General features: G+C 41.7%; 1 protein-coding gene and 1 long non-coding RNA gene across 4 annotated transcripts in view; one reads left to right on the top strand and one right to left on the bottom strand.

Moving 5' to 3' along the window:
- DOCK8 (dedicator of cytokinesis 8) overlaps nucleotides 1–8541 on the top strand; it is a 175138-nt gene extending 166597 nt beyond the window's left edge. For both annotated transcript variants that reach the window (XM_075827721.1, XM_075827730.1), the window contains 2 exons: nucleotides 1580–1750; nucleotides 7379–8541. In XM_075827721.1, coding sequence (XP_075683836.1) covers nucleotides 1580–1750; nucleotides 7379–7439 — 232 coding nt within the window. In that variant the 3' untranslated portion in view covers nucleotides 7440–8541. The remainder of the gene's footprint in view (nucleotides 1–1579; nucleotides 1751–7378) is intronic.
- The window catches only part of LOC142652211 (uncharacterized), a 158158-nt gene that overhangs the window by 58537 nt on the left and 72573 nt on the right, over nucleotides 1–27048 (bottom strand). Inside the window, exon 2 of one of the 2 annotated variants that reach the window (XR_012847779.1) lies at nucleotides 476–619. The exons of the other annotated variant lie outside the window; for it this stretch is intronic. This is a non-coding gene — a long non-coding RNA (uncharacterized LOC142652211). The remainder of the gene's footprint in view (nucleotides 1–475; nucleotides 620–27048) is intronic. 2 annotated transcript variants of the gene reach the window in all.

Raw genomic sequence — 27048 nt, 5'->3', positions numbered from 1 at the left:
CTCTGGTGCCGATGTGTCCTCTCTCGTCCGACACGATGCAGGACCTGGGGCAGGAAGTGAGTGACGACGCAGCGTGATCTCTCGAGAACACGCTGTGTCTTTGCACTGCCAGAACCTGGGCGTTCTGAAGAGAAGTGGATGATACTTCTCGTCAGAACGCCCAGCTAGTAAAAGAAGTAAACACGCCCCGATGTACGCACATAATACACGCCCAGTTGGACTTTTATTTTAAACACGCCCAGTTGGACTTTAGCAAGCCTCATTTGCATAAATACAAAAATGGTCATAACTTGGCCAAAAATGCTAGTTTTTTAAAAATAAAAACGTTACTCTTATCTACATTGCAGCGCCGATCTGCTGCAATAGCAGATAGGGGTTGCAAAATCTGGTAACAGAGCCTCTTTAAACCTATCGATATTCTGTGGCATGACCTGAAGCGGATAGTGCATGCCAGGCATCCCAGAAATATACCTACATATGACCGGAAACACATTTGCAGGGATGAATGTGTCCGAAATTTCTCCTCAACGTTGTATAAATGTTACTTGCAGTTACAGGAAACATTTGGTGAAGGTGATTGCTGTTTTTCTCCCTGTACTGTGGATGTTTACTTGATTTCCTTAACAAAAGACATGAACAGTACAAAAGTTTGAGTATTATTAGTTTAGTTACATTGTGTATGTCTGTCTATAATTGTGACCACCTTTTAGTAGTAATTAATGCAGAAATTCTAAAGGGTTCACTTACTTTTTAGTGCGTGCGTGCGTGCGTGCGTGCGTGCGTGCGTGCGTGCGTGCATATACACATACACTTTTCAAGAAATCTTAACACATTGCAGATTTTTTTCTACACGTAATTTGACCTGTGGTGCGTATTTTAAAATCCGCAGCATATCAATTTATCTTGCATTTCCACTTTCGAATTGTATCGGACTAGTTTTAAAAAATAAACCAAAATCTGCAGCATAAGACCGCACCTATTTCCGCATCAAAATGTAAAAAATGCACCTAAAAACACTCTATTAGATGCAGATTTTACCTGCAGATTTACCTGCGGTATTTTCTGCACCAAATTCTGCAACGTGTGCATTTGGCCAAAGGGATAAATAGCAGTTCGTTGACCTCATTTTATCATTGGAGACGCTTAATTTCAGAGTTTTCCAATAACCTGGAGAGAATATTTCCTAATCATTTTTTAAGGCCCTTTTACACTGGGCGATGATCGCCGAGAGTGTTTATATGAACATTTGTTCACGATCATTGCCCAGTGTAAACAAATTATAATCTGTCAGCAGCAAATCCTCTTTGTATACCGGGGATGTGCTGCTGACAATAAACTGATACGACTCCTCTCTAGGTCCTTGAAAATTAAACTCAATGAGCACCGATCGACACCCTCTTACATTTCCTGGGTAAAAATACCTTTACAGATCCATCCACAGAATGCTGTTTATGGTAGCCTGTATCAAATTAAGACTAGACACAAGCTGCCAATGAATTCATTGCTTAGTGCCACTACTTTTCAACAGTAATGTCTGCTGACATTTTCATACATATAAATACCATGTTTTCTATTGCAGGTGTGGAGAGGCAGTAGAGAAAAACAAGAGACTAATCACTTCTGATCAGAAGGAATATCAGCAAGAGCTAAAGAAGAATTACAATAAGTTGAAGGAGAATCTCCGACCCATGATTGAGCGCAAGATTCCTGATCTGTACAAACCAGTGGTAAAGCCTCCTAGTGATGCAAGGTGAATGTTACAAAGAGGTCATTGCTTTTTAGGGTACGATCACACACTGCGTATTCAGGGCGGATACACTGCGTCAAGCTGCGCAGCGAATCCGCCCTGAACACCACAGGGAATGCCTTCCGAAATTACACACTGTGGTGTGTTTTTTCGGGCGTAAATTCCACTGCGTGAATTATTGCACATACTTACCCCCTCCCTCCTCTGACGTCCGCTCCAGCCTCCCTGGATTAAGTTGCAGGCCGTGTGACCACTGTAGCGGTCACATGGCCTGCAACCTCATCCAGGGAGGCCGGACTGTAGACGAAGCAGAGAACTCCCTCTGGGTAAGCACTATTTTTTTTATTCGTTTTTTGCTGCAAAATCACTGTGATTCTGCAAGTATCGCAACACACACTGCTTTGTTGCGGGTTTAAGCACCCCATGGAATTCAATTGGAAAACCCACAACAGAAGAGCTGCGTATCAGCAGAATTAATTGACGTGCTGTGGTTGAAGAAACCGCACTGCAGGTCAATTTCTGTATTTTTTTTCAGCTGCATTTTTTCCCGCTGTGTGGGGATGAGATTTGTTGAAATTACACCCACACGGCTGCTACTGTAATACGCTGCAGATTTTCTACAATTAAAGAGGCTCTGTCACCACATTATAAGTGCCCTGTCTCCTATATAAGGAGATCGGCGCTATAATGTAGGTGACAGCAGTGCTTTTTATTTAAAAAAACGATCTATTTTCACCACATTAGGAGCAATTTTAGCTTTATGCTAATTCGTTTCTTAATGCGCAAGTGGGCGTGTTTTTACTTTAGATCAAGTGGGCGTTGTACAGAGGAGTGTATGACGCTGACCAATCAGCGTCATGCACTTCTCTCCATTCATTTAGACAGCTCATAGTGACACTGCGTTATTCACTATGTGCTGTCTTATACTGACATATTAACGTTACTGAAGTGTTTAGACCGTGAATAGACATTCCTTCCAGCCAGGACGGGATGTCTATTCACAATCCCAACACGAACGTTAACGTTTGTTTGGTACTTACAGCAGAGCAAAGCGTAATCTCGCGAGATCTCGCTGTAAATGACAGGTTACAGCGAGATTACGCTTTGCTCTGCTGTATGTAATAAAAACCAAACGTTAACGAAGTGCAGGGATTGTGAAAAGACATCCCATCCTGGCTGGAAGGAATGTCTATTCACGGTCTAAACACTTCAGTAACGTTAATATGTCAGTATAAATCAGCACATAGCGAACAACGCAGTGTCACTATGCGCTGTCTAAATGAATGGAGAGAGATGTAGGAGATAGGACACTTATAATGTGGTGACAGAGCCTCTTTAATCTGTTGTGGAAAATCCGCGGTGTTTACCCTGTGTGTGTTCGTACCCTTATTATACACTCAATGGTCAATTTTCCCACACTTCCTGTATACTCTGAAAATAATTAAGAGAAGTCCTTTAAATAGATCCGTATCAACATATTAAATGAGAGAAGGTAGAGACTTTATTCAATTCCATTTCTGGAGCCCAGAGCTTAGCGGTACTGTCAAAGAGAAATGTTTTACTGAAATGAAATGAAACTGTGATGCTCGGTTATAAATGTCAAATCAGTATGCACTGAAATTATATATGTTTTTTTCCTGATCTACTCCTAGTTTTGAGCAAATCCCGCAGTTCTGTTCAAAATATTTACCCCCTTTTCCAAATGTCCCATAATAATATTATTATTATTGTTATTATTACTACATATGACAATGAACAGTTTCCTATCCGAAATTTAATATTACTGGATTCCTAGGAGCAACCAAAGAGTGGAGCATGTAAATCTACAAGAACAAGTGCCTAAAATGCCAAGCAGAAGGACCTAGTTTGCTGCCCAGAGCCTCGTTTTCTATAAAACCTGGTGCAAAGGCAACCTGAGTAATTCCATCACAGTTTTTAGTTATCATTGCACTTATTTAACACACATATAATTCATGTAAAAAAAAATAAGTTTCCCTTTGTAAAAATTGGCTGCTTCACCTATGGCAGGAATGGAACATGTCCCACCATATCATCTCTATTGGGGTCATGTCAAGAATTTGACTTGACTGCTGCCTATATCTGCGAGTGCGCTGGACGCATTCAGTTACTGTTCAGCGCTTGTGCAGAGGCGGACGTAGCCAGGGACAGCCAAGGAAGCGATGACATGGTAATCCACATGACCGCCACTATCCAACGTCCTATGGACATAGAGAGCAGCGGTCTCCAATGTTTAGAAAGCCCATACGTGGACAGCAGGGGGCCTTTAATTTCAGCTTTGTGGTAAGGTTTAAAGACCGTCACGGTTTTATGTGCTTCAACTTAAGGCTACATGCACACGTTGCGTATTTTGCTGCGGAAAATATGCACCAAAACCGCAGCAATACGCAGGAAATTCGCAGGTAAAAATGGCACCTTGCGTTTTTCGGTGCAGTTTTTATGCTGTGGGATTTGGTGTGATTTTCCACCGCACTAGGCAGGTACAAATCGCAAGCGGAAACGCAAGATAAATTGACATGCTGCGAATTTTAAAATACGCACTTCAGATCAATTTCCGTCCCGAAAAATCCTGCAGCGTGTACATGAGATTTCCTGGAATCTCATTGACTATGCTGCTACTGAAAACATGATTACAGTACGGGACAGTTGTCCCGCAGCGAGGCAAGGACTCCTAGCGTCGTACATAACTATGATGCTAGGAGCCCGGCTCCCTGCACTGTGTTCTGTCCGGGACTTGCGGCCGAAATACGTTCCGTCCTTTACGGACCGAACATGCTCATGTGAATCCAGCCTAAGGGTATGTTCACACGTAGTCAACAAAAACGTCTGAAAATCAACTCGCATTTTTCGCAGCGTTTTCACGCCGTTTTCGCGGCATTTTTTACGTCCGTTTTTGGAGCTGTTTTCATTGGAGTCTATGAGAAAACAACTCCAAAAACGTCCAAAGAAGTGTCCTGCACTTCTTTTTACGAGGCGTAAAACATACCCTTAGGGTGCAGTCACGCAGCAGATTTTGTTGCAGAAATTTCTGTCTAAAAATCAATTCCATTTATCTGATGGGGGTTGTTTCAGCAGCAAGCACATGGATTTCTGCAAGTTCTATTCAGATGAATGGAGCTGATTTTCAGTCGCAGACATTTCTGCAACAAAATATGCGACGTGTGACTGCACCCTAAGAGTCTGTTCACTCATTGCATAAAGCGGGAAAATCTGCAACAGATACAGTACCAGCAAAGTGAATGAGATTAAACAAATCTCATCCATACGCTCCGTAAATACTGAGCGGAAAAAACGCTCCGAAATTAACCTGCGGTGCGGAATCTTATTCCACAGCACGTCAATTGTATTTATTTGTGTAAACCCTGCTTATTTGTTCCGGGTTTTCCCCATTGAATTTAATGGGATGGTAAAACCCACAACAAATAGCAGTTGTTGCATTTTTTGCTGCGGGTTCGCAGCGATTCCGCCGCAAAAAAACGCAACTCAAAAAAAAAATCTTATACTTACCTAGGAGTCTGTCGTTCTTCCTCCAGGCCAGCCTCCTGGGATGACGTTTTATCCCATGTGACCGCTGAAGCCAATCACAAGCTATAGCGGCAGTCACATGGGATGAAACGTCATCCGATGAGGCCGGCCTGCTAGCAGTTTTCCGCAGCGGACATTCCTGGCAAAAAACTGCACCAGTTTGGTGCGGTATTTCGCCCGGAATTCCCGGCGGCGCACAGGGTGGATACACTGCGTGCTTTTACATAGCGTATCCACCCCGTGTGAACTCTGCCTAAGGCTAGATTCACACGAGCATTGCGCATCTCGGACAGGAAAAACTGCAGTTTTTAACGTCCGAAGTGTATCCGTGCTTTTCCCTGCGGGATGCGTTATCAGGCATCCCCCATAGACTAGTCTATGGAGGGATGTGTGATGCGCAAAAAAAATAGGACACGTCCTATTTTCTCACAGACCCTTCACACGCTCCATTGAAACAACGGCCGTGTGATCGGCCCCATTGAATTACATAGGTCCGTGTGACGGCCGTTGTTTTATCGGCTGTCACACGGGCGTATAGCACGTTCATGTCAATGAGGCCTAACAGTTACTGGACTTCTAGGAAGTATTTCTATAAAGTGGCCAACCCCTGTACGCTAATTTACTGGTAAACTAGAACAACTTTGATGTGATTGCCAGTGGAAGGGAAATATTTAACCTGTTGAACTTTTATCATGTATGAAAGCCGTGGGCATACCCTTTAATTTTAGACATAGTAGCTTTCCAAATTTCTAATGGAGCCAAACATCTCGCTTATGACCAGAGGTATGCACTTGGCACCTGGATTGTATAAAAAGCTTCACATTCTTATCTCCCCACTGCAAATACTTGAAATATCTTACTGTTGCCTTTTTTATTCTTGATAAAAAAATAAAAAAAAGTCTATAAATCACAGGCAAATGTTTAAATGTCTATTCCTTCATAATACTTTGTGTGTGTCCTGAAACACTTGTATGACTGCGGGTTCTTCCTTCCGTCCATTATCAATGTCCTTGCCAGTGTGTCCCTGTCTGTTTGTTCAGTGGGAAACTTGTTGAAGCTTTGATTTTGTTTGTGGCTAACAAATGGTTTGGTGACAATAGAGCTATTATTTCTGTAGATTGTAAACAGACTAAGGATTCTCCGAGTTGTGGGCTGGACCCATCCTTCACTTCACAGATGGCTGGAGCTAGGTGAAAATATTCCAGGCATGCAGGGAATTGCAATTGAGCTTGTTCTGTGTTTTGTTCCTGCCATGGAAAGGGGTGTCTAATTAACTCAAAATCCATTTGTTAACTGCAAAGGCTAACAAAATAATCCACACTTGTGAATGGTTCAAAAAGTCACAGTGACCGAGAAATAGCTGGATCCACTGAGGTCGTATCATGCTAAAGAGGACCTGTCGGCTCTCCTGACATGTCTGTTTTATGAAAAGCTCCCATAAAGTAACCATTTTGGAGCATATTTTGCGCTGTGCCGTTCCTCTATTATTCCTCCTGGAAATGCATGAATAAATTTACAACTGGACGTTACCATTCACCTTGTTAGAGGGGTGTGTCCCTACACAGTCTGGCACTGATTGGACTTTGTCAGAGTGTGTAGGGACATGTCCCATTGACAAGGGCATGGTAACACCCAGTTGTCAATTTATTCATACATTTCCAGGAGGAACAACAGAGGAACGGCATGAAGCAGTTATAAGCAAATATATTCCAAAATGTTATTTCATGGGAAATACAATTATTTACCAAAACATGTCAGGAGAGCTAATCGTTTCTCTTTCAGTCATAATTCTATATTACTATTTAAATAAATAAACATATATGTATAGTTGTATAAGAATATTGATGAATTATTTATTATTTTACTGTAAGCCTCTATATAGAAAAGTGCAGCACACTATGCTTTACTATACAGTAAAAAAAAAAAATCTATGCCGACGCATACCAACCCGGCATATGCCAAAAGGACACAATCTTGACATATGCCGGTTGCATGGTACTCTATAGATATTCGGCAAACACAGAGCATCCCAGGGCATACGGCAAAAATCAGATGTGAACAGAGCCTAAGACTTTTTTTCTCTTGCAGGGGAATTCTTCATAGATCCAGCTTCAGAAAATATGACTTACAGGTCTCTCAAAGCAGCTGAGGAATCTATGTAGTGACAAGACCATGATCAAAGAGGATCAAAAAGAAGCGGTAGACATGCCAATCCCAGAAGAAACCAATGGAACCTGCCTGTTTTATCTACTGATATAGCCCGGATAAATGTGATGGAAGGAGATTATAATGCTAATCGCTGCTTTTCATGTTAAGATTTGTCATGCAATCTGAATTATTGTAATCTCATCAAGGCTAAATTGCATCACAAATAAAATTCATCTGAATATGTGCGGTGGGACAAGCCAACTTGTGTAGAATGCCACATGTAAATAGGAGATTACATACATAGGAATGACTGACCTGCCAATGATATAAGGGGCTTGTTCACACCTTACACCCACCGAAAAATGCACACACGTTCACAAAGATCATCATGATCGGGTTGCAAGTTTGGTTTTAGTAACTTGTAAACCTGGCGCTAGCAATTCCTTCTTATTTTCTTTCAATTACATGCAAAAATAAGGTAAGATTGCTGAATGGTACCAACACAGCACTAACTTGATGCTAAGGTACCGTGCCTACAAACTACTCTGCTGCTTGAGTTCTTAGCAGAAAACAGGCTAGTTACTAAGGCTTCCCATTGATCTAAACCTCAAGACTGCCAGTAACGGGAGGAATGGTTCTCCTTTATGTCTGCAAGGTAGACTGTAGAGTTGTAAATACAAGTATGTGAGTGGCAGACCTCCACGTTGTGCTTAAAAGATATGAAAAACCAACATTTTATTTGCAGGGATAGCCGTAGTGAAAGCTACAATGGTTTTGTTTTATTTTTCTTTTCTTTTCACATACATAGTTGTATAGATTCATAAACGGTACAAAGTGCTGTGTTGGCTTGTCAAGTGCAGGAACATCCTATCTGTATATATTGGAATTGCTACAGTCGCACAGTATTTCTTGTAGTTATCCAATGCCATTAATGAATGCAGATACAGTATATTTTATTAAGTAGAAGAGCATTTCATGGGAAATGGATAAATGCACCCGTCATGTTTTTATAATAGTGTTTTTTAAATAAATTGTATGATTGTGGAACCTGTGAGACCGTAAACTACTTGTGAAAAAAATAAAGCAAAGTCCTTTCTTCTGCATAGCTTGGGCAGTCTTATTTACTTTTTCTGCTTTTTTTATTGCCATGAGAACAAATAGCGACCAGAAATAATCTGATGATCCCTACTGAATATAAGCAAAACACAATTTTATCTCGAGCTAATTGCAAAATGAAAAAATATATAGTAAATAAACTTTGGAAACCGGTAAAACACAGGACTTAAATGACACTCCTGACTTCATATGAAGCGAAGGATTTCTAATGGCATGATGGCCATACACATGGCAATGATCATTCGTGAAACACTTTTATGTAAATAAAGCTTTATTATTATAGAATAAAACGGTATGCAACTTTCTAAAATATGTTGGGTAAGATACAGTAAGGGTATGTTCACGCGCACTGTTTTCAGACGTAATTCGGGCGTTTTACGCCTCGAATTACGCATGTAAAAACGGCTCCATTACGCCTACAAACATCTGACCATTGCTTTCAATGGGTTTTTCGATGTTCTGTTCTCACGAGGGGTAATTTTAGGGTATGTTCACACAACCTTTTTTCAGATGTAATTCAGGCGTTTTACGCCTCGAATTACGCATGAAAAGACGGCTGCATTACGCCTGCAAATATCTGCCCATTGCCTGCAATGGGTTTTACGATGTTCTGTTCCCATGAGCCTTTATTTTACACGTCACTGTCAAAATAGGGCGCGTAAAATGACGGCTCATCAAAAGAAGCGCAGGACACTTCTTGGGACGTTTTTGGAGCCGTTTTCTCATAGACTCTATTGAAAACAGCTACAAAAATGGCCGTAAAAAAACAGAGCGAAATGCGAGTTGCTCAAAAAATGTCTGAAAATCAGGAGCTGTTTTCCCTTGAAAACAGCTCCGTATTTTCAGACGTATTTTGTTAATCGTGTGAACATACCCTTACGCGTCGCTGTCAAAAGACGGCACGTAAAAAGACGACCGCGTCAAAGAAGTGCATGTCACTTCTTGGGACATTTTTGGAGCCGTTATTCATTGACAAACCAATAACGTCCGTAAAATACACCACGAAAAGCTTGAGTAGTTACAAAAACGTCAAACTCAGGAGCTGTTTTCAGGTGAATACGTATTTTACTACTGTGTGTGAACATACCCTAATAGTGCTGCACCATTTGAATTGTAGAGTGATGCACAATATAGAAAAGTGGTGGAAAAACTTGATAAATGTGTCGTAACTCTCACACATACACTTTCTTTAAGGGTATGTTCACACGGGCTATAAACATCCCGAGAAACGGCTGAAAAATCAGAAGCAGAACGCCTACAAACATCTGCCCATTGATTTCAATCTGAAATACGGCGTTCTGTTCTGATGGGGCGTTTTTTTACGCCTCATTTTAAAAAAAAACAGCGTATAAAAAGATCCCCCATAAAAAGAAGTGCATGTCCCTTCTTGAGCCGTTTTTGGAGTCGCTTTTCATTGACTCTATAGAAAAACGGACGCAGTGGGGCCGTTAACACCGGTGTGAAGGGTCTATTGAAAAAATGATCAGACATCGCCTCCAGCCGTGCCAGGACTGCTGCTGAGGAGGAAAATTGTCCTGGCACGGGTGGAGCCAATGTCTGGTCACTCTCCCGTCTTTCCGGAGAAGGAACTGTGGGGGTAAGGCTGTAAGAGCATGTTCGAACACAGTGCAGGGAGCCGGGCTCCTAGCATCATAGTTATGTACGACGCTAGGAGTCCCTGCCTCGCTGCAGGACAACTGTCCCGTACTGTAATCATGTTTTTAGTACGGGACAGTAGTGCAAAACCACTTAGGTCTCTTGCACATGACCGTTGTGCCACTCGGGCCGTTTTTGACGGCATCCGAGTGAAACCCGATAGTCTTCACGGACCCATTTACTTTAGCGGGTGAATCGGGTCTGTAAAAAATGGTCCAGACGGCGCACGCGGTCGTGTGCATTAGGCGTTAGGTGCTGTGGTCAGTATTTAAGGCTATGTACCTATTGAAATAGTTTTAATAAAAATATCTGTGTGTTTTTTGCAATTTTCTGAATACTTTTTAATAAAAGTAATTTTTACTTTTTGAAATCCCGCTGCTTTGTAACCTGTATACAGAGCATCTTTATTTAGCACTGGGACCTGAATCTATCAGGTCAGTGGGACGGACTGGTTCAGTGTCAGCGGGTCCTTCGTGACTCTTAGGCCGGATTCACACGAGCGTGTGCGTTTTGCGCACGCAAAAAACGCAGCGTTTTGCGTGCGCAAAAGGCACTTAACTGCTCCGTGTGTCAGCACCATATGATGCGCGGCTGCATGCTTTTAGCGCAGCCGCCATTATTATGACACTTCACATCATTCATTCATTCATTCTTTTGCTGCTGTTGCGCGAATCACGCGCGTCCCACGGAAGTGCTTCCGTGTGGCAAGCGTGATTTTCACGCACCCATTGACTTCAATGGGTGCGTGATGCGCGAAATACGCACAAAGAACGGACATGTCGTGAGTATTTTGCAACTGTCTGCACGGCCCCATAGACTAATATAGGTCCGTGCGACGCTCGTGATTTTCCCTTGAAAACAGCTCCGTATTTTAAGACGTTTTTTCTTAAAGATATGTTCACACGGCCTATTTTCGGCCGTTTTTCGGGCTGTAAATGGCTGAAAAATGCCCGAAAAAATCGGAAGCAGAACGCCTCCAAACATCTGCCCATTGATTGCAATGGGAAAAACAGCGTTCTGTGCCGACGGGCTGTTTTTTTCGCGCCCGTTTTTCACAACGGCCGCGTAAAGAAGCTGCCGCGAAAAATAAGTGCAGGTCACTTCTTGGCCGTTTTTGGAGTCGTTTTTCATAGACTCTATAGAAAACCGCTCCAAAAATGGCCGTAAAAAACGCAGCGAAAAACACAGCGAAAATCACAAGTGGCTTAAAAAACGTCTGAAAATCAGAAGCTGTTTTCCCTTGAAAACAGCTCCGTATTTACAGACGTTTTTGAGTTTGCGTGTGAACATACCCTTAGGCCCCATACACACGACTGTATTTTCATCTATCCCGAAATACTGTCCGTAAATACGGATCAGTAGGCATCCGTATTTCATCAGTATATACGGAAGGGGGTCCGTATTGCATCCGTATATACGGATCCTTACAAAAAGAGGGAGGTTGCAAATGATGTCATCAACATGTTGCCTAGCAATGCTTCAGTAAATACGGACGGTATACGGATGCACATCAGTAGCCGTCCGTATTTACGGAATCTGCCATAGACTTTTATGGGAGAGTCCTTGCCGTTATTACTGACAAGAATAGGACAGGTTCTATAATTTTTTCAGCATGGACACCCATCAGTAAAAATACTGAAAAGTGTCCGTGGCCAATAGAAATAAATGGGTCCGTAATTACTGATGAAAAATAAGTTCGTGTGCATGAGGCCTCAGCGTGTGAACATACCGTTAGGCTGGGTCCACACACCCTATTTACGGACGTAATTCGGGCATTTTAGCCTCTAATTATGTCCGAAAATACGACTCCAAAGCGTCGGAAAACATCTGCCCATTCAAATGGGCTTTACGATGTTCTGTGCCGACAGTCATTTTTTTTACGCACCGCTGTCAAAAGACGGCGCGTAAAAAAGACGCCCACGTCAAAGAAGTGCATGTCACTTCTTGAGACGTAATTGGAGCCGTTTTCCATGGACTCCATGGAAAACCCGCTCCAATTACATCCGTAATGGACGCAGCAAAAAGCGCCTGCACTTGCCATTACGTCTGACATTCAGGAGCGGTTTTCTCCTGAAAACAGCTCCGTAATTTCAGCCGTAACGGAGGCTGCCGTGTGAACATACCCTAAGATGTGATCGATAACAGGTGGATCCTGCATGTCACCAACTGACCTGACTGATTCAGGTCTCCGCGTACGATGCAGCTGCTCTGTATACAAAATACAAAGCAGCTGTATTTCAAAAAGTAAAAATAATTTTTGATTAAAAGTATTTCGAAAATTGCACAAAACACAAATACACATTTTTATTAAAAAACAACAACACTGTTTTAAAGGTGTACATCGCCTTTACGTTATCTCCAATCCAGGCCATTACAGCAGGTTGTCAGCTGTATGTTACAGCTAAGGCCTTATTCACACGAACGTGTTTTCCGTCCGTGATACGCGCATGATTCGGACCTACGTTAGTGAATGGGGCCGTTCAGACTGTCCGTGAATTCCACGTAGCGTATGTGCGCTGCGTGAAACTCATGACATGTCCTATATTTGCCCGTGTTTTGTGCTGCACGCACCCATTGATGCACCCAGTGATGCGCGCTACAGTAGTAAAATAAATGAAACCAGAAGAGCACCTCCTGCTTTTCTGTTTGTAAACATAAAAACAGAGTGTCCTAATGATGGCGGCTGGGCGAAAGTAACGCAACCACGCACCATATGCTGATGACACACGGAAAACTGACATGTCCTTGTGAATAAGGCCTAAGGCGGATTTCACACGACAGGGTTTCCCGGCCGGGTGCCGGCCGTTCATAAATCGGCCGGCACCCGGCTGCATTAGGAACAATAGACCCCTAATGGGGCTATTCACACGACCGATTTTTTGACGGCCGTCAAAAAATGGGACATGCCCTATTTTCGGCCGGGTGCCCGGCCGCCTGGCTCCCATAGGAGTCTATGGGGCCGGGTAATACACGGCTATCACCGGAATGTGTCCCGAGTGATGTCCGGGTCTACCGTCGCTCGCGCGCACTCTCTCTCCTCCTCCTCCTCCTCCTCACATTGCAGGGTACATGTGAGGAGGAGGGTCTTTTTTTTGCTCCCTGTAGGAGTCGGGCATCGCCTACAGGGGGCAGGGTGGCATCGCCTACAGGTGGCTGGGTGGCATCGCCTGCAGGGGGCTGGGTGTCATCGCCTGCAGGGGCCTGTGTGTCATCGCCTACAGGGGGCAGGGTGGCATCGCCTGCAGGGGGCTGGGTGGCATCGCCTACAGGGGGCAGGGTGGCATCACCAACAGGAGGCTAGGTGGGGCAACAAATTTAAATGAAATTCATCCGATTTTAAAACGGACAGGGAAAGAAACGGATGCAAATCGGGTCCAAACGGCCGATTTTCCCGGCCGACACTCGGACCCTGTCGTGTGAATGAGGCCTAACACTCATTGCTGATAGCAAGGGTATAGCTCCTGAGCTTGCACCATCCCGCCTTAGTTTTTCAGGCACGACGGAGGTATATATTCCTACATGCACATATTGTAGGTCCCCATTGCACCCAGCGTTTGCCAAAAGAGTGTCATTTTTGCATACACTGGGCATAAGTTTTTTTTTCACTTTATAAAAAAAGCGTGATCTACTGCTCTTTTCTATGCAATGGGGTACAGTAAAAAAAAAAAAAAAAAATGGACACCACGTGGAATACATCTTTTACAAGTCAATGGATGACGTATGCCACAAAGTGGCATAGGTTGGAGAATACTTGTGACATATACCGCCGACGTGCCCGAAAAACTAAATGTGAACCGAGCCCAACATTTACAGTGTTATGTCAGAAGTACATTCTGCTAGCGCTTTAGGGAATGTTCACACTGCTTATTTTCAGCCGTTTGTCCGGGCGTAAATGCCTGAAAAAACGGAAGCTGAACGCCTCCAAACATCTGCCCATTTCAATGGGAAAAACGGCATTTCGTTCAAGCGGGGCGTTTCTTTACGTGGCCGTTTGTAAAAACGGCGCGTAAAAAAACGCCCTGTAAAAATAAGTGCATGTCAATTCTTAAGCCGTTATTGGAGCCGTTTTTAATTGTCTCAATAGAAAAACGGCTCCAAAAATGTTTGGTGCTTTAAAAACGGCTGAAAATCAGAGGCTGTTTTACCTGGAAAACAGCTCCGTATTTTACAGCCGTTTTTACTTTAGCGTGTGAACATAGCCTGAATGTGCCTGGTATTGGAAGTGGTTAAGTACAGAGACCTCATAGACTGGATTCATTAGTATCCACCTCAGGTATAAAAAGTTTACAGGTTTTCAGCCTCTGGATGTAAGCAAAAATGTTCTCATTCACTGACTGCAAACATAGAAAGTAATTAAAACAAAAGTATGTTCTAAAGGTGCATAACTTTTAATTATACAAGGATTAAGCTTTAGGCTCTTTTTACATTTGTGTCCTGTCATAGAAACAGAAAAACAAAAAATTACGGCGGTGCCAGATATGCAAATGTAGACCCAAACGGCACTATTGACTTTAATAGGTTGTCTTTTTTTCGCAAGCTTTTTTTTTTTAAAACTGGTTTTATTGAACTATAAACACAATACAATTAGTATATCACAGAAATAATGGCATCACCAAGCTACACCGGTTTCGTAACTCCTATACTAGTGAATGGCAGTTACGGAAGCAGCTTAGAATGGGAGCTACTCTGTTTCCGTAATTACCATTCAGTTCTATGTGACTTACGGAAACAGCGTAGCTCAGCCAGTTACGCTATTTGCGCAACTCCCAACCATAAAGTCAGGAAGTGGCCGGGAGAGCACCAACAGCTAGAACGGGTTTAGGGGGCCCGTTCTAGAGATAGGTGCGGGTCCTAGAGGTGGGACCTGCATCTATCTGACATTTATGAGATCCTGTGGATATGTCCTAAATGTTCTTCATGGGAAAACCCCTTTAAACCTTTCACGCCGCAGCCCTTTTTCAGATTTTCATTTTCGTTTTTTCCTCCCCACCTTCCAAAGGCCATAACGCCTTTATTTTTCCGTCTATATAATACTATGAGTGCTTGATTTTAGCGGGACGAGTTGTAGTTTTTCATAGCACCATTTACTTTGCCATATAATGTACTAGGAAACTGGAAAAAAATTATTTGTGGGGTAGAAAAAGAAAAAAACAGCGATTCCGACATGGTTTTTTGCGCGCCATTTTTACGGAATTCACTGTACAATTAAAACTACATGTTAATTTTATTCTATGGGTCAATACGATTACGCCGATACCAAATATGTGTAGTTTTTTCTATATTTTACTACTCTTACAAGTAAAAACCTAAGTGTAAAAAAGAAAATTTATTTTGTTTCGCCAAATTCCGAGAGCCGTAACGTCTTTATTTTTCCGTCGATTAAGTTGTATAAGGGCTTATTTTTTTGCGGGATAAGCTGTAGTTTTTAATAATACCATTTTGGTGTAAATGTGACGGTTTGATCACTTTTTATTTCATTTTTTGTGGGAGATTAGGTGAACAAAAAATAGAGATTCTGGCGTTTACAATTTTTTTTTTTTACAGCGTTCACCGTGCGGGTTAAATAATGATATATTGTGATAGTTCAGACTTTTACGGACACGGCGATACCAATTATGTTTATTTATTTAATTTTTTACTATGCTCTAGGGGGAAAATGGGAAAAGGGGGGTTTTTTGAACTTTTAATTTTTTAATTTTTTTTTTACACAAAAAAAACAACTTTATTTAACTAATTTTTACATTTTTTATTAGTCCCCCTAGGGGACTTCAACCAGCGATCGTTAGATCACTTGCACGATATACTGCAATACTAATGTATTGCAGTATATCGTGATTCTGACAGTCCCCTATGAAGCCCTGCCGGAGGTAGAGCTTCATAGGAGTACCAAGATGGCGGACCTGGGGGACTTCGTCAGACCCCAGGCAGCCGTGTGAACCAACGGCTCCCCCCGATCTCGCCGCAGGAGGGGGGGCGTTGAGACGTTACAGGGGGTCGCCCCCCTGTTTTTAGTAATTTAAATGCCGCGATCTCTATTGAACACGGCATTTAACGGGTTAAACAAGCGGGATCGCGCTAAAGCGCGATCCCGCTCGTAACCAGGATGTGTCGGCTGTAACACACAGCCGACAGACTCGCTCTATGGAGCGGACTCAGCCCGTGAGCCCTCTCCATATTCCCCCACCCGGCGTGCGCCGTATATATACGGCGGATGTCGGGAAGGGGTTAAGTAGAGCACTGGATATGGGACATAAAATCAGCAATACATCTCAGGAACAGCCACGAACAGCAATGGGACCCCTCACACATCCAAACACTGGATGCTTCAGGAACCCTAAAGATCAGAGGAAAGGCTCGCTCTCGGTGATCTTGGGGACAACAGGGCCAAAGGTGAAGCATTCCAAATTTTCTGGAATTTGTGGGGACAGCCTCTATGAGTATATACCATTTTCTCTTATGCAATTGTCGTGTTTATCAGTGTTATCCATTGGCCACGGGTAGGAGGCCTATCGACCATCCATTTAATTGCAATGGCTTTTCGGGCAAAGATAAGTATTCCCTAAGAAAGATCCTGGTATGATGTGGCCATAGTGACTCATCTAGAAGACCCAGAAGACAAACCTCAGGGGTGAAAGGCACCAGGATCTCCAAAAGAGATGACAACTTCAATATTATATCCCCCCAGAATGAGTTAATATAGGAGCACTCCCACGCCATATGCCAGAGGTCAGCTTGTGGTTCCAAACATCTAAGACATCTAGTGTGGGAGTCTTTTTTCGCACATTTTTAAAAGAACCTTCATAGAAGGATCCTAGTGGGGCCTCCAATACAGATGTAAACACACAGCCTTAGTTACATAAAACTGCGAAAACCTTTTTAAAGTGCCATTGTGTCATAAAACAGCGGCACTTTAAATATAGGCATTTATAAGATGCCTCTGACCAGTTAGCCCTGTGCCTGCTGTACAATCCCCTGAACCAGAGTAGTGGGTGCTGGTCATTGCTTCTGCAGCCCCTGTGAAAAAGTTTTGACGGTGGCGCGAATAGAGTAAATATGCCTATGAGCAGTTACTTTAAACTGCTACTGTTTAATAAAGAAACAAGGTTATTTCATGCCGTGCCCTTGTCAACATATAGTAAAATTACTTTCTCCAGTGCCAACAATGGCAAAGGATTTCTACAGTTATTGGAAAAAGAAAAAGTTTGTAGATCAGCTCACCCTTGGCGTTTGGATTGAAAGGCTTGCATGAGGCAATGCATGGAGCAGTACGCTGAGCCGGTTTCACAAGCAAACTTGGAATAGATAGAAGCTCCAGCAACCACATAGTAGATAGAAGTTAAAAATTAAGTTTTACTGAAAAAATGGAAGAAAAACGCTAACGCGTTTCGGATACCCTGTGTGGACTCCCTGGTTTTCTTCCATTTTTCATACATGCACATATGTTTTTTATCATGTTTTTTCATTAAAAGTTAGTTTTTTACTTCTATATACTATGTGGTTGCTGGAGCTTCTTTCTATTCCAGTTATACAAGTTTCAACAGTTATTACCTATATATTAGTATTATCCAACCCTATAATAGGGAAAGGAATATAGAGGGAGAGATTAGTATAGTACAATACAGACTAATCCTACCATATCCATTGAAAGCTTCCAATTGTAGCGAGAGCAAGCGAGAATACCGCTCACACCGCTCGCTCACGCGGTCTAGCCGTCGAGTAGGGATGACGACACAGCACTCACGGCAAACATCCTAGCCGCCGCAAGCACTACCTAAGCTGCGGTCCCGCTGCTCAATAGAGAACTCTTAGAGCAGCAACGCTTTGATAGCGGACAGCGGCAGTCTTACTACACTTCACCACGGATTGGAAGAGTGTAGCGTTTCTTGGCTTAGTACATCATAGCTGCCTGCCACTACCAGCAAGGTATGTCCATATGACTTTATGGACAGTTTCAATTCAAGCAACCGTGAGGATGTTCAAACACTAAAGCCACGTAAACACAGCTTCAATGAGCCCTCCCTCCTTTTTCCCATTGATGTGGATGTAGCCATTCATACAGGATGGTGTCTTTAATCAATGGGATCTGAAACACAGTAATACTAAATAAGAAAAATAATAAGAAAAATATTAATAATAATAAACAATATCTAAGTAAAAAATAAAACATAAATACAATTTTTAACTAAAACAGCATTGTCTTGTCAGTGCAACTTAACCCCTTAATACCGAAGGTGTTTTAAACCTTAGTGAGCAGAGCAATTTTTGCAGTTTTGCTATTCACAGATGTAACGTAGTATAACACTGTATGTGTTTTATGTATCGATGTGAATTTTGCACTGTTTTCTTGGGACATGTAGTGCTACCTTTTTCTGGTATATATGTATAGGTAACATTTTTGTTACTTTTTTTTTATAGCCGTGGAAAGACAGAAAAAAAAGAAAAATTTAGATTTTTCATCATTTAAAATGTAACAGTTTGAAAATAAAAGTAATTGTATCATACAAATGTATTGAAATATATTTTTTCATTTATCCTGATCATAAGGACACCTGACTTGGAGGTGTAGTTAATTTTTTTGGACCAGAAATATAGTATAAAACACAAGTGCCCCTTTTTTCAATTGCTCACTAATATGTCTTAATTTCGTTTTTTACACCATGGTATTAATGTATGGGTAATGGACTTGAAGTCCAATAAATAATGGTAAAAAAAAAACATTCTGTTCCACAAACTAGACACTCTAAAGTCTATTTCTAGCGGTTCAATTTCTGTTTTAACCCTTCACACTTTTTACAGAATTTGTCCAAACTTGGGCCAAAAAAATGTAAATTACTTTTATTTTTACAAAAGTGACACTTTTCTTAGGCCATTTCGAAACACCATATGACATACTGGTAAAAGTGACACCTTTCCACATTCTGCTATTTCTCCCGTGTACGGCGATACCAAATATGTGTGTCTAATCTATTATATGGACCCGTTCTAGGGCATATCATAGAAGGAGTCCATTTTGGCTTTTGGAGGCCTTTTTACGCCAGAGCTGATTTTAGGGAACCACGCTATATTTGCCGTGGTACTGCAGGTCATTTTGACAAGTATAAATGGCCTGCTAATATTCATCTAGGGGTATAGGGAGTATTTTTAATAGGTGGAAAGAAATAAAAAATAGGTTTTTCAGGAAAATACAGAATTGCTGCATTTTTACAGTGAAACATTATCCAATAAGCAACCCTCCCTTTTGGTTCTCCCTACAAAAACGGTGTGAAAGTTAATAATGTGGGACTGTATGATAAATTTCAAAGCATGGATAGTTACAGAGACCAGGATTAGAGGGACATGTAGGGCAATAAAATTGCGTGTCCCTTCGTATGCCATTTTTGCTGCACACTCTGCATCGCTTTTGGGGGTATTGTTTTTTTTCAGTAGCCGGCACAGGGTATACAAAGTGACGTTCCACAAGCCGTCGGACATCTTCTGCCTCATGGCTGTTTCTGGGGTCAGGGGACTCAAATAAACGGTGTTCAATTACGTTCTCCAGAAATTTAAAAAAAAGTATTTTGCCCATTTGATTTTTTGTACAGCACAAAGCCGTTGTATGTTGCCATCTGAATAAGGTGGATGGCCACCTTTTTATACCAGGCGCAGGATTTTCTTTGCACCAGGTATGGCTATAAAGCCTGGTCAGACAAATCCACTACCCCCATGAATTTATTATACTCGGTGATGCAGACCAGCTTCTCTTTATCAGAGGTGGCACCACGTTCCCTCACTGTCACTTTTGTGTCTGTGTGAACAGTACTTAGCATTAACACATCCTTGCAGTCATTACATTTTATTGCAAGAAGGTTTCCACTGCAAAGACAACTTGATTCCCCCCTTCTCAGGCGTTTTCTCACCAGCTCCTGTGGCAAGCCCCTTCTGTTTTTGCGGATTGTTCCGCAAGCCCCTGTGTCAGCGGCATGCAGGTGCTTGTACAAGGGGACGCTGGTATAGAAGTTATCAGTGTATAACTGATAACCCTTAGGGTATGTTCACACACACTAATTACGGACGTAATTCTGGCGTTTTTGCCACGAATTACGTCCAAAATAGCGGCTCATTAGCGTCGGCAACCATCTGCCCATTCATTAGAATGGGTCTTACGATGTTCTGTGCAGATGGTCATTTTTTTTACGCCCCGCTGTCAAAAAAGACGCCCGCGTCAAAGAAGTGCATGTCACGTCTTCAGACGTAAATGGAGCCGTTTTCCATGGACTCCATGGAAAACCAGCTCCATTTAACGTCCGTAATGGACGCAGCAAAAAGCGCCTCAACATGCCATTACGGCTGCAATTACGGTGCTGTTTTCTCCTGAAAACAGCCCCGTAATTTCAGCCATTACGGACGCTGCCATGTGAACATACCCTTATTCAGCAGAGGCTGCATCAAGTCCCAGACTATTTTGCCACTGCATCCTAGCTCACTGGGACATCCTGGGGGGTTAATATCACGGTCTTTGCCTTCATAAATTCTAAAGGCAGATGTGTAGCCTGTATAAGCTCTCACAGAGCTTATAGATTTTAACCCCATATTTTGCTCCCTTTGAGGGGCTGTACTGGCGGAATGAGAGCCTGCCTTTGCAACTAATCAGCGATTCATCCACAGCTAGGTTTTTTTCGGTGTTGTACACCGGCATAATTAACTCCTCCAAAGTTTTTATCAGGGGCCTTATTTTATACAGGCGGTCACGGCCTGAATCACTACACGGGGGGGGGGGGGGGGGTCCTGGTGATTGTCGTTAAAATGAAGGAAGCGCGTTAGCACCTCATATCTGCTTCTGGTCATAACGGCTGGAAAAACAGGTGTGGCATGTGTAGGGCTTATTGCCCAATATGACCGGATTGAGGGCTTTTTCACTAACCCCATGTTGAGGATGAGCCCCAATTTTTTTTTAAGTTTGCCTGTATTTGTGGGGTGCCACTGCTTTGCATAGGAGGACGTTGGCTTTTCAGCAAAGAATTGGCGAGCATACAGATTGGTTTGGTTAACAACCAGCTCCAATAGTTAAGATGTAATGAATATTTTTTTAAAAATCGAGGGCTGTAAAATTTTCCACATTAATATTTATCCCTGGTGTGGCAATAAATTCTGGGATATTAGGGGAAAATGACTCTGTGTGTACCCACTCAATATATTCTGGGGGAATAGAGTGGGCCGTGTTTTGTGGTACTTCTGCGACATGCCCTGTGCTTGTGGACTCTGCAGCGACACTTGAATTGCAGAAAGCATATCACTGTCGTCGCTATCACTGGTAGACAACATTTCTACCTCGGACGCAGTTTCTGTATCGCTTTCATCAGAGTCAGAAATTAACATGGCGTATGCCTCTTCCACCGTGAACCTTCTATGGGCCATTGTAATTACACACTCGTACAACAAAGACTGTAACTAGACGCACACGCAGACAAAGTTATTATTTTTTCTTTACTTTTTTTTTCACAGACAAAAATACACGGACGTTGCAAAAGCACGCTCCACAAAAAACTGATGTCGAACAAACACGTAGACTATAACACTTTTTTTTTTATATATAGATTTTTTTTTTTTAAATACACAGACGTCACACACGTACGCTACACAAAAACCCTAGGCTAGCCCTAGACTAACTCTAGAATAGAATCTAGAATGACCCTAGACTAACCCTAAGGATAACCCTAGCCTAGGTATACAGTTCAAGTTTATATAAAGTTCATATATTAGATTTTTTAGTAATTTTGTGTCTTTGGTGTCACTGTCAAATTCTCTCTCCGTCTCTTCTCATACAAAGTAACAAGTGTGAGGAGAGACAGAGAGGAGAAACACTTTGAGAACCATTCACAGTGATCACAAAATGTAAACACAGTGATCACATGAACTGAGACCACAGTTATTGGTCTCCGATCATCATTCTGAAGCCAAGGCTGTTGCGAACAAGGCTGGAAGCCGAAACCAGGAGTGTACCCCAACATAGAGAGGAAGTACATGGTATGGACCCACTCCTGGTTTTGGCTTATAATACTGATCAAGTACGCAAGTGTGAATGACGGCTAAGGATTGCTTTTTAAGTAAAATGTCTTCATTTTCTACCATTCAGATACTTTACCTGGTAAGTTTGACAAGCTAATAAGGAAAACGTGGTAATCATTTTGATATGTTATACTTTTATATTTGCTAAAGTTGACCCTATTATATCCGTTACTCCTAGTATTTGCTTACTTTAATATTATAGGGACTTCCTTTCTGGACTGTAGCTAGCTTACATGTGTTGTTGGCATCAACAGTGTAAATACTGATAGGGTACACAGTCCCTATGAGTGGTGACCTCTGTCTACTCTTAACAATAGCAGATTGTTCTTTTCCCTCCCCCTGTCAGGGTTCACATTGAGCTGAATGGTAGAACGGTCTCCTGAAGTTAAGATATTTTAATCCAGCTTCAGAAAAGGTCAGATGTATCCTTGAGATCTGTAGTCACCCATTATTAAAATGGATTTCTTTACAAAGACCTAAGCAAACAGTTCACTGCATAAAGGTTAGAACTGTAGGCGATGCGAGTAAATCTTTCAGCATAACATTTTTAAAGAACCCATTCATTATCTGCTTCAAGAAGTAATGAAACATGTAAAGTGATTCCAAGATGTTATACGTATGAACCATAGGTCAGTCTCTTCTATCATAAAGATGAAAGCTGACCTTGCTTCAGTTATACATATAGTATTGGATTACTGCAGGGAGATTCAGTGTCACATACCCTGTTCAGCTCTCTGCTGCTTACCTGTGCCTGGCCAGCAATGCTGTATTGACAACTGTCAAGCTTCAGGACTCTCATCCTAAGATTTGGGGTTCCGTTGAAAATTGCTATGCTTTTTAATATACCCAGCCTGTTTGCACCTTAATGACCAGGCCAGATTTTTCAAATCTGGTATGTCTGACTTTGTCGCAGAATAACTCTGTAATAGTTTTGCATATCTAAGTGATTCTGATATTGTTTTTTCGTCACCTTAGACTTTATTTAGGTGGTAAAAGTAGACTGATACGATTTGCATAAACTAATAAAAAAAGACAAAAATTTATGACATTTTGTAAAAGTTTAAATTTTTCCCTATTTTGAACTGCAATAGGTCACATAGATACATACTGTACATTTAAAAAAATAAATAAATATATATATATATATATATATATATATATATTTCCATCTTTTCTCTATTTTGGCAGGACTTCTGAAAAAAATACATTTGGTTTTTCTGCACTAAGCTAAGTTTTCACAGGCTCGTAGGTGTCATAATGTTGGAAACTCCCCATAAATAACCCCATTTTAAAAACTAGACCCCTTAAGGTATTCATTAAGGGTTGTTGTAAGTATTTTGACCGCACAGTTTTTTTTGTAAGAATTCATGCAAAGCAGATGAAAAAAAAATGTCACTTTTTTCACAAATGTGTCATTTTGAGGACAGATTTCTTTGTAAAGCGAACATGTAAATGAAGAAACACACCCCAAAATCTATCGACCTGTATCTCCGGTCTTCAAAAATACCCCCATTGTGGCCCTAATGCGCTGCCTGGACACACGACAGGGCCCAAAAGGCCCCAGTGGCTTTCAAGACACATTGCAAGATATTTTGCTTGAAAATGTTTTTGGCCCCACTGCACATTTGGAGAGGCTTTGAGCTGCCAGAACGATAGAAACTCCCCATAAATTACCCCATTTAGAAAACTAGACCCCTTAAGGTATTTATCTAGGGGTGTAGTGAGCATTTAGACCCTGCCCTGAATTTATGCAAAGCAAGTGTGAAAAATTAGAGTTTGCTTTTTTTTCACAAATGTGTCACTTTCATGAATTGTTTTTTTGTAGAAAGCAAAGTAAACTGAGGAAATGCACCGCACATTTTTTTAGATCAATTGATTTTTATTGACATTTTTTACAACTTTTTCCAACAGTACAAAACCAAATCTTGGTCCTAGGAACATGGACCCATATGAGAAGCAGTACACACACGTGATCGCATCAGAAAATGTACAAAAACCATACATAAACATAAAACCACATCGCGGTGCCATTTCAATCAAAAAAATTCAAATTACAAAAGAAAGCAGGTTATTCGACATAATATTTTGAATTTACCCATAGCTCCCAAGAACATAGATTCCTTTTATGAACAGAGGGAGTTTGCAATAAAAGGGTTTCATGGTGACAGTTAACATTCACCCTACCTATCACTTCCAACAAGGAAGGAGAGATAGGAGACTTCTATGATTTGGCAATAGCCATTCTGGTGGCAATGAAGAAGGGCTGCACTAGGACTCGAAAGACAGTAAAAACCTCATCCAGCCCAATATCAAGAATGGCCAAGTCCGGCTATACGGAAAGGATATACCTGTAAGGTCTAAGAGTAGGCGAAAAACCGCTTTCCACAAAACTCCAACCGTGGAACACGACCACTACATATGTAGAGTGGAGCCAAGAGAACCACAGCCCTGCCAGCAGCTATTAGAACTGCCAGTAAAAAAATTAGCAAATCTGGACAGAGTCAGATACCATACCTAAGGTGAATTTTACTGGTGAGTTCTATAGAATTAACGCATTTAGAATGTCGAATAATCCAACTCGAGGCCTTCAACCATTGTTCAGTAGAAAACATAGCTCCCGAATCTCGTTCCCATCTCAGCATGTGAGCAGATTTTCCCAAGGTCTTCCTATTCAAGAGAAGATCATAACTAGAGGAAAGACCCCTACTGTGTCCTTGCCAGTTAAAGAAAAATTTATGAAAGGAGGAAAGATTAGTAGGTTTAACAGGGACAGATAACGATTGAAGCATATGTCGAATCTGGAGATACTGGTAAAACATGCTATGAGACAAGCCATACTCCTGCACCAACTGCTCAAAAGACCGCATGTGCCCTCCTTCATACAGGTCAGAAAGGACTGTTATGCCCAACGTCTCCCAGTTCAACAACGCTACATGTGGCACAAAGGATTGAAAAGCCCGTAACGGTATGTGTTCATGTGCTAAGTGTACCCAACTATGTGCGCAGGCATAAAGCTTCCAACTCTTCAAAGAATCAGAAGTGGTTTTCAAGGACACTATAAGCAGCCCCGCCCCCACATAAGTCGCAGCCATCAGAATTTGTAAAGAAGATCGAGGAAACATATCATTTTCTAACTGGGACCATAAAGAAGTAGAAGAGGAGTTCCATAACGAACCCAGTTGATCCATGATGGCAGCTATGTTATAGGCAATCACATCTGGGACCCCCAAACCCCCCTCCCTGACGTTACGAAACAATAAGTTTTTAGCTACTCTCGCTCTTTTATTGTTCCAAATAAAATTGAGAAATAATTTTTGAATTTGTGACGAAATAGAAGTAGGTATCAACAACGGAATAGTCCTGCAAAAGTACAAGTATTTGGGAAGCAATAACATTTTAATTAAATGGATTCTAGCAATCTAGGACAAGTGAAAAGCATTCAATCTTTCGCATTCTGATCTCATATCCGCAATCTGAGTAATTTTCCTGTAAAATGAGAGACATCGAAGAATACAGTTTTATCCCTAAGTACGCCAACCCTGACTCAGCCCAGGCCATATGAAAAAGTAGACAAAATGCGTTTCAGCTGAGGATCTACATGCAGTGGTAACATCATGGATTTAGAAACATTTAAAGAGGCTCTGTCACCACATTATAAGTGGCCTATATTGTACATGATGTGATTGGCACTGTAATGTAGATTACAGCAGTGTTTTTTATTTAGAAAAACTATCATTTTTGATGGAGTTATGACCTATATTAGCTTTATTCGAATGAGTTTCTTAATGGACAACTGAGAGTGTTTTACTATATGACCAAGTGGGCGTTGTGGAGAGAAGTGCATGACGCTGACCAATCCGCGCATACACTTCTTTCCATTAATTTACTCTGCAGATAGCTATACAGCTATATCGCTATCTGCAGCCTCATACACACACACTAACATTACTGCAGTGTCCTGATAATGAATATACATTACCTCCAGCCAGGACGTGATGTGCATTCAGAATCCTGACCACTTCTGTAGCGTCTCTGTGATTTACAGCACAGCACAGCGAGATCTCGCTGTGAATGACAGTTTACAGCGTAATCTCGCGAGACTACGCCTGCTATGCTGTAAATCACAGAGAAGTGGTCAGGATTCTGAATACACATCCCGTCCTGGCTGGAGGTAATGTATATTCATTATCAGGACACTGCAGTAATGTTAGTGTGTGTGTATGAGGTTGCAAATAGCGAAATAGCTGTATCGCTATCTGCAGAGTAAATGAATGGAGAGAAGTGTATGATGCTGATTGGTCACTGATTGGTCAGCGTCATACACTTCTCTCCACAACACCCACTTGGTCATATAGTAAAACACGCCCAGTTGTCCATTGAGAAACTCATTAGCATAAAGCTAATATAGGTCATAACTCCGTCAAAAATGATAGTTTTTGTAAATAAAAAAACACAGTAGTAATCTACATTACAGCGCCGATCACATCATGTACAATATAGGCCACTTATAATGTGGTGACAGAGCCTCTTTAACTTATTAGAAGATACCTCTGAAAACCTAGAAATGATACGAAGTAACGGTCAATGAAGAAAGGGTCAAGATAACATCATCCGCATATAGGCCTATTTTATGTTCTTTCCTACCTACCCGGATACCCGAAATGTTATCAGAAATATGGATCATTTCCGCAAATGGTTCCATACACAAAGTAAATATTAATGGGGATAAAGGACAACCCTGTCTAGTCCCATTAGTAATTTGAATAGATCGAGATAGAAGTCCAGAAGAAAGA

This window comes from Rhinoderma darwinii, chromosome 1, assembly GCF_050947455.1.
Source record: "Rhinoderma darwinii isolate aRhiDar2 chromosome 1, aRhiDar2.hap1, whole genome shotgun sequence".
Classification (NCBI taxonomy): Eukaryota; Metazoa; Chordata; class Amphibia; order Anura; family Rhinodermatidae; genus Rhinoderma; species Rhinoderma darwinii.
This window is presented reverse-complemented; position numbering and strand designations above follow the sequence as displayed.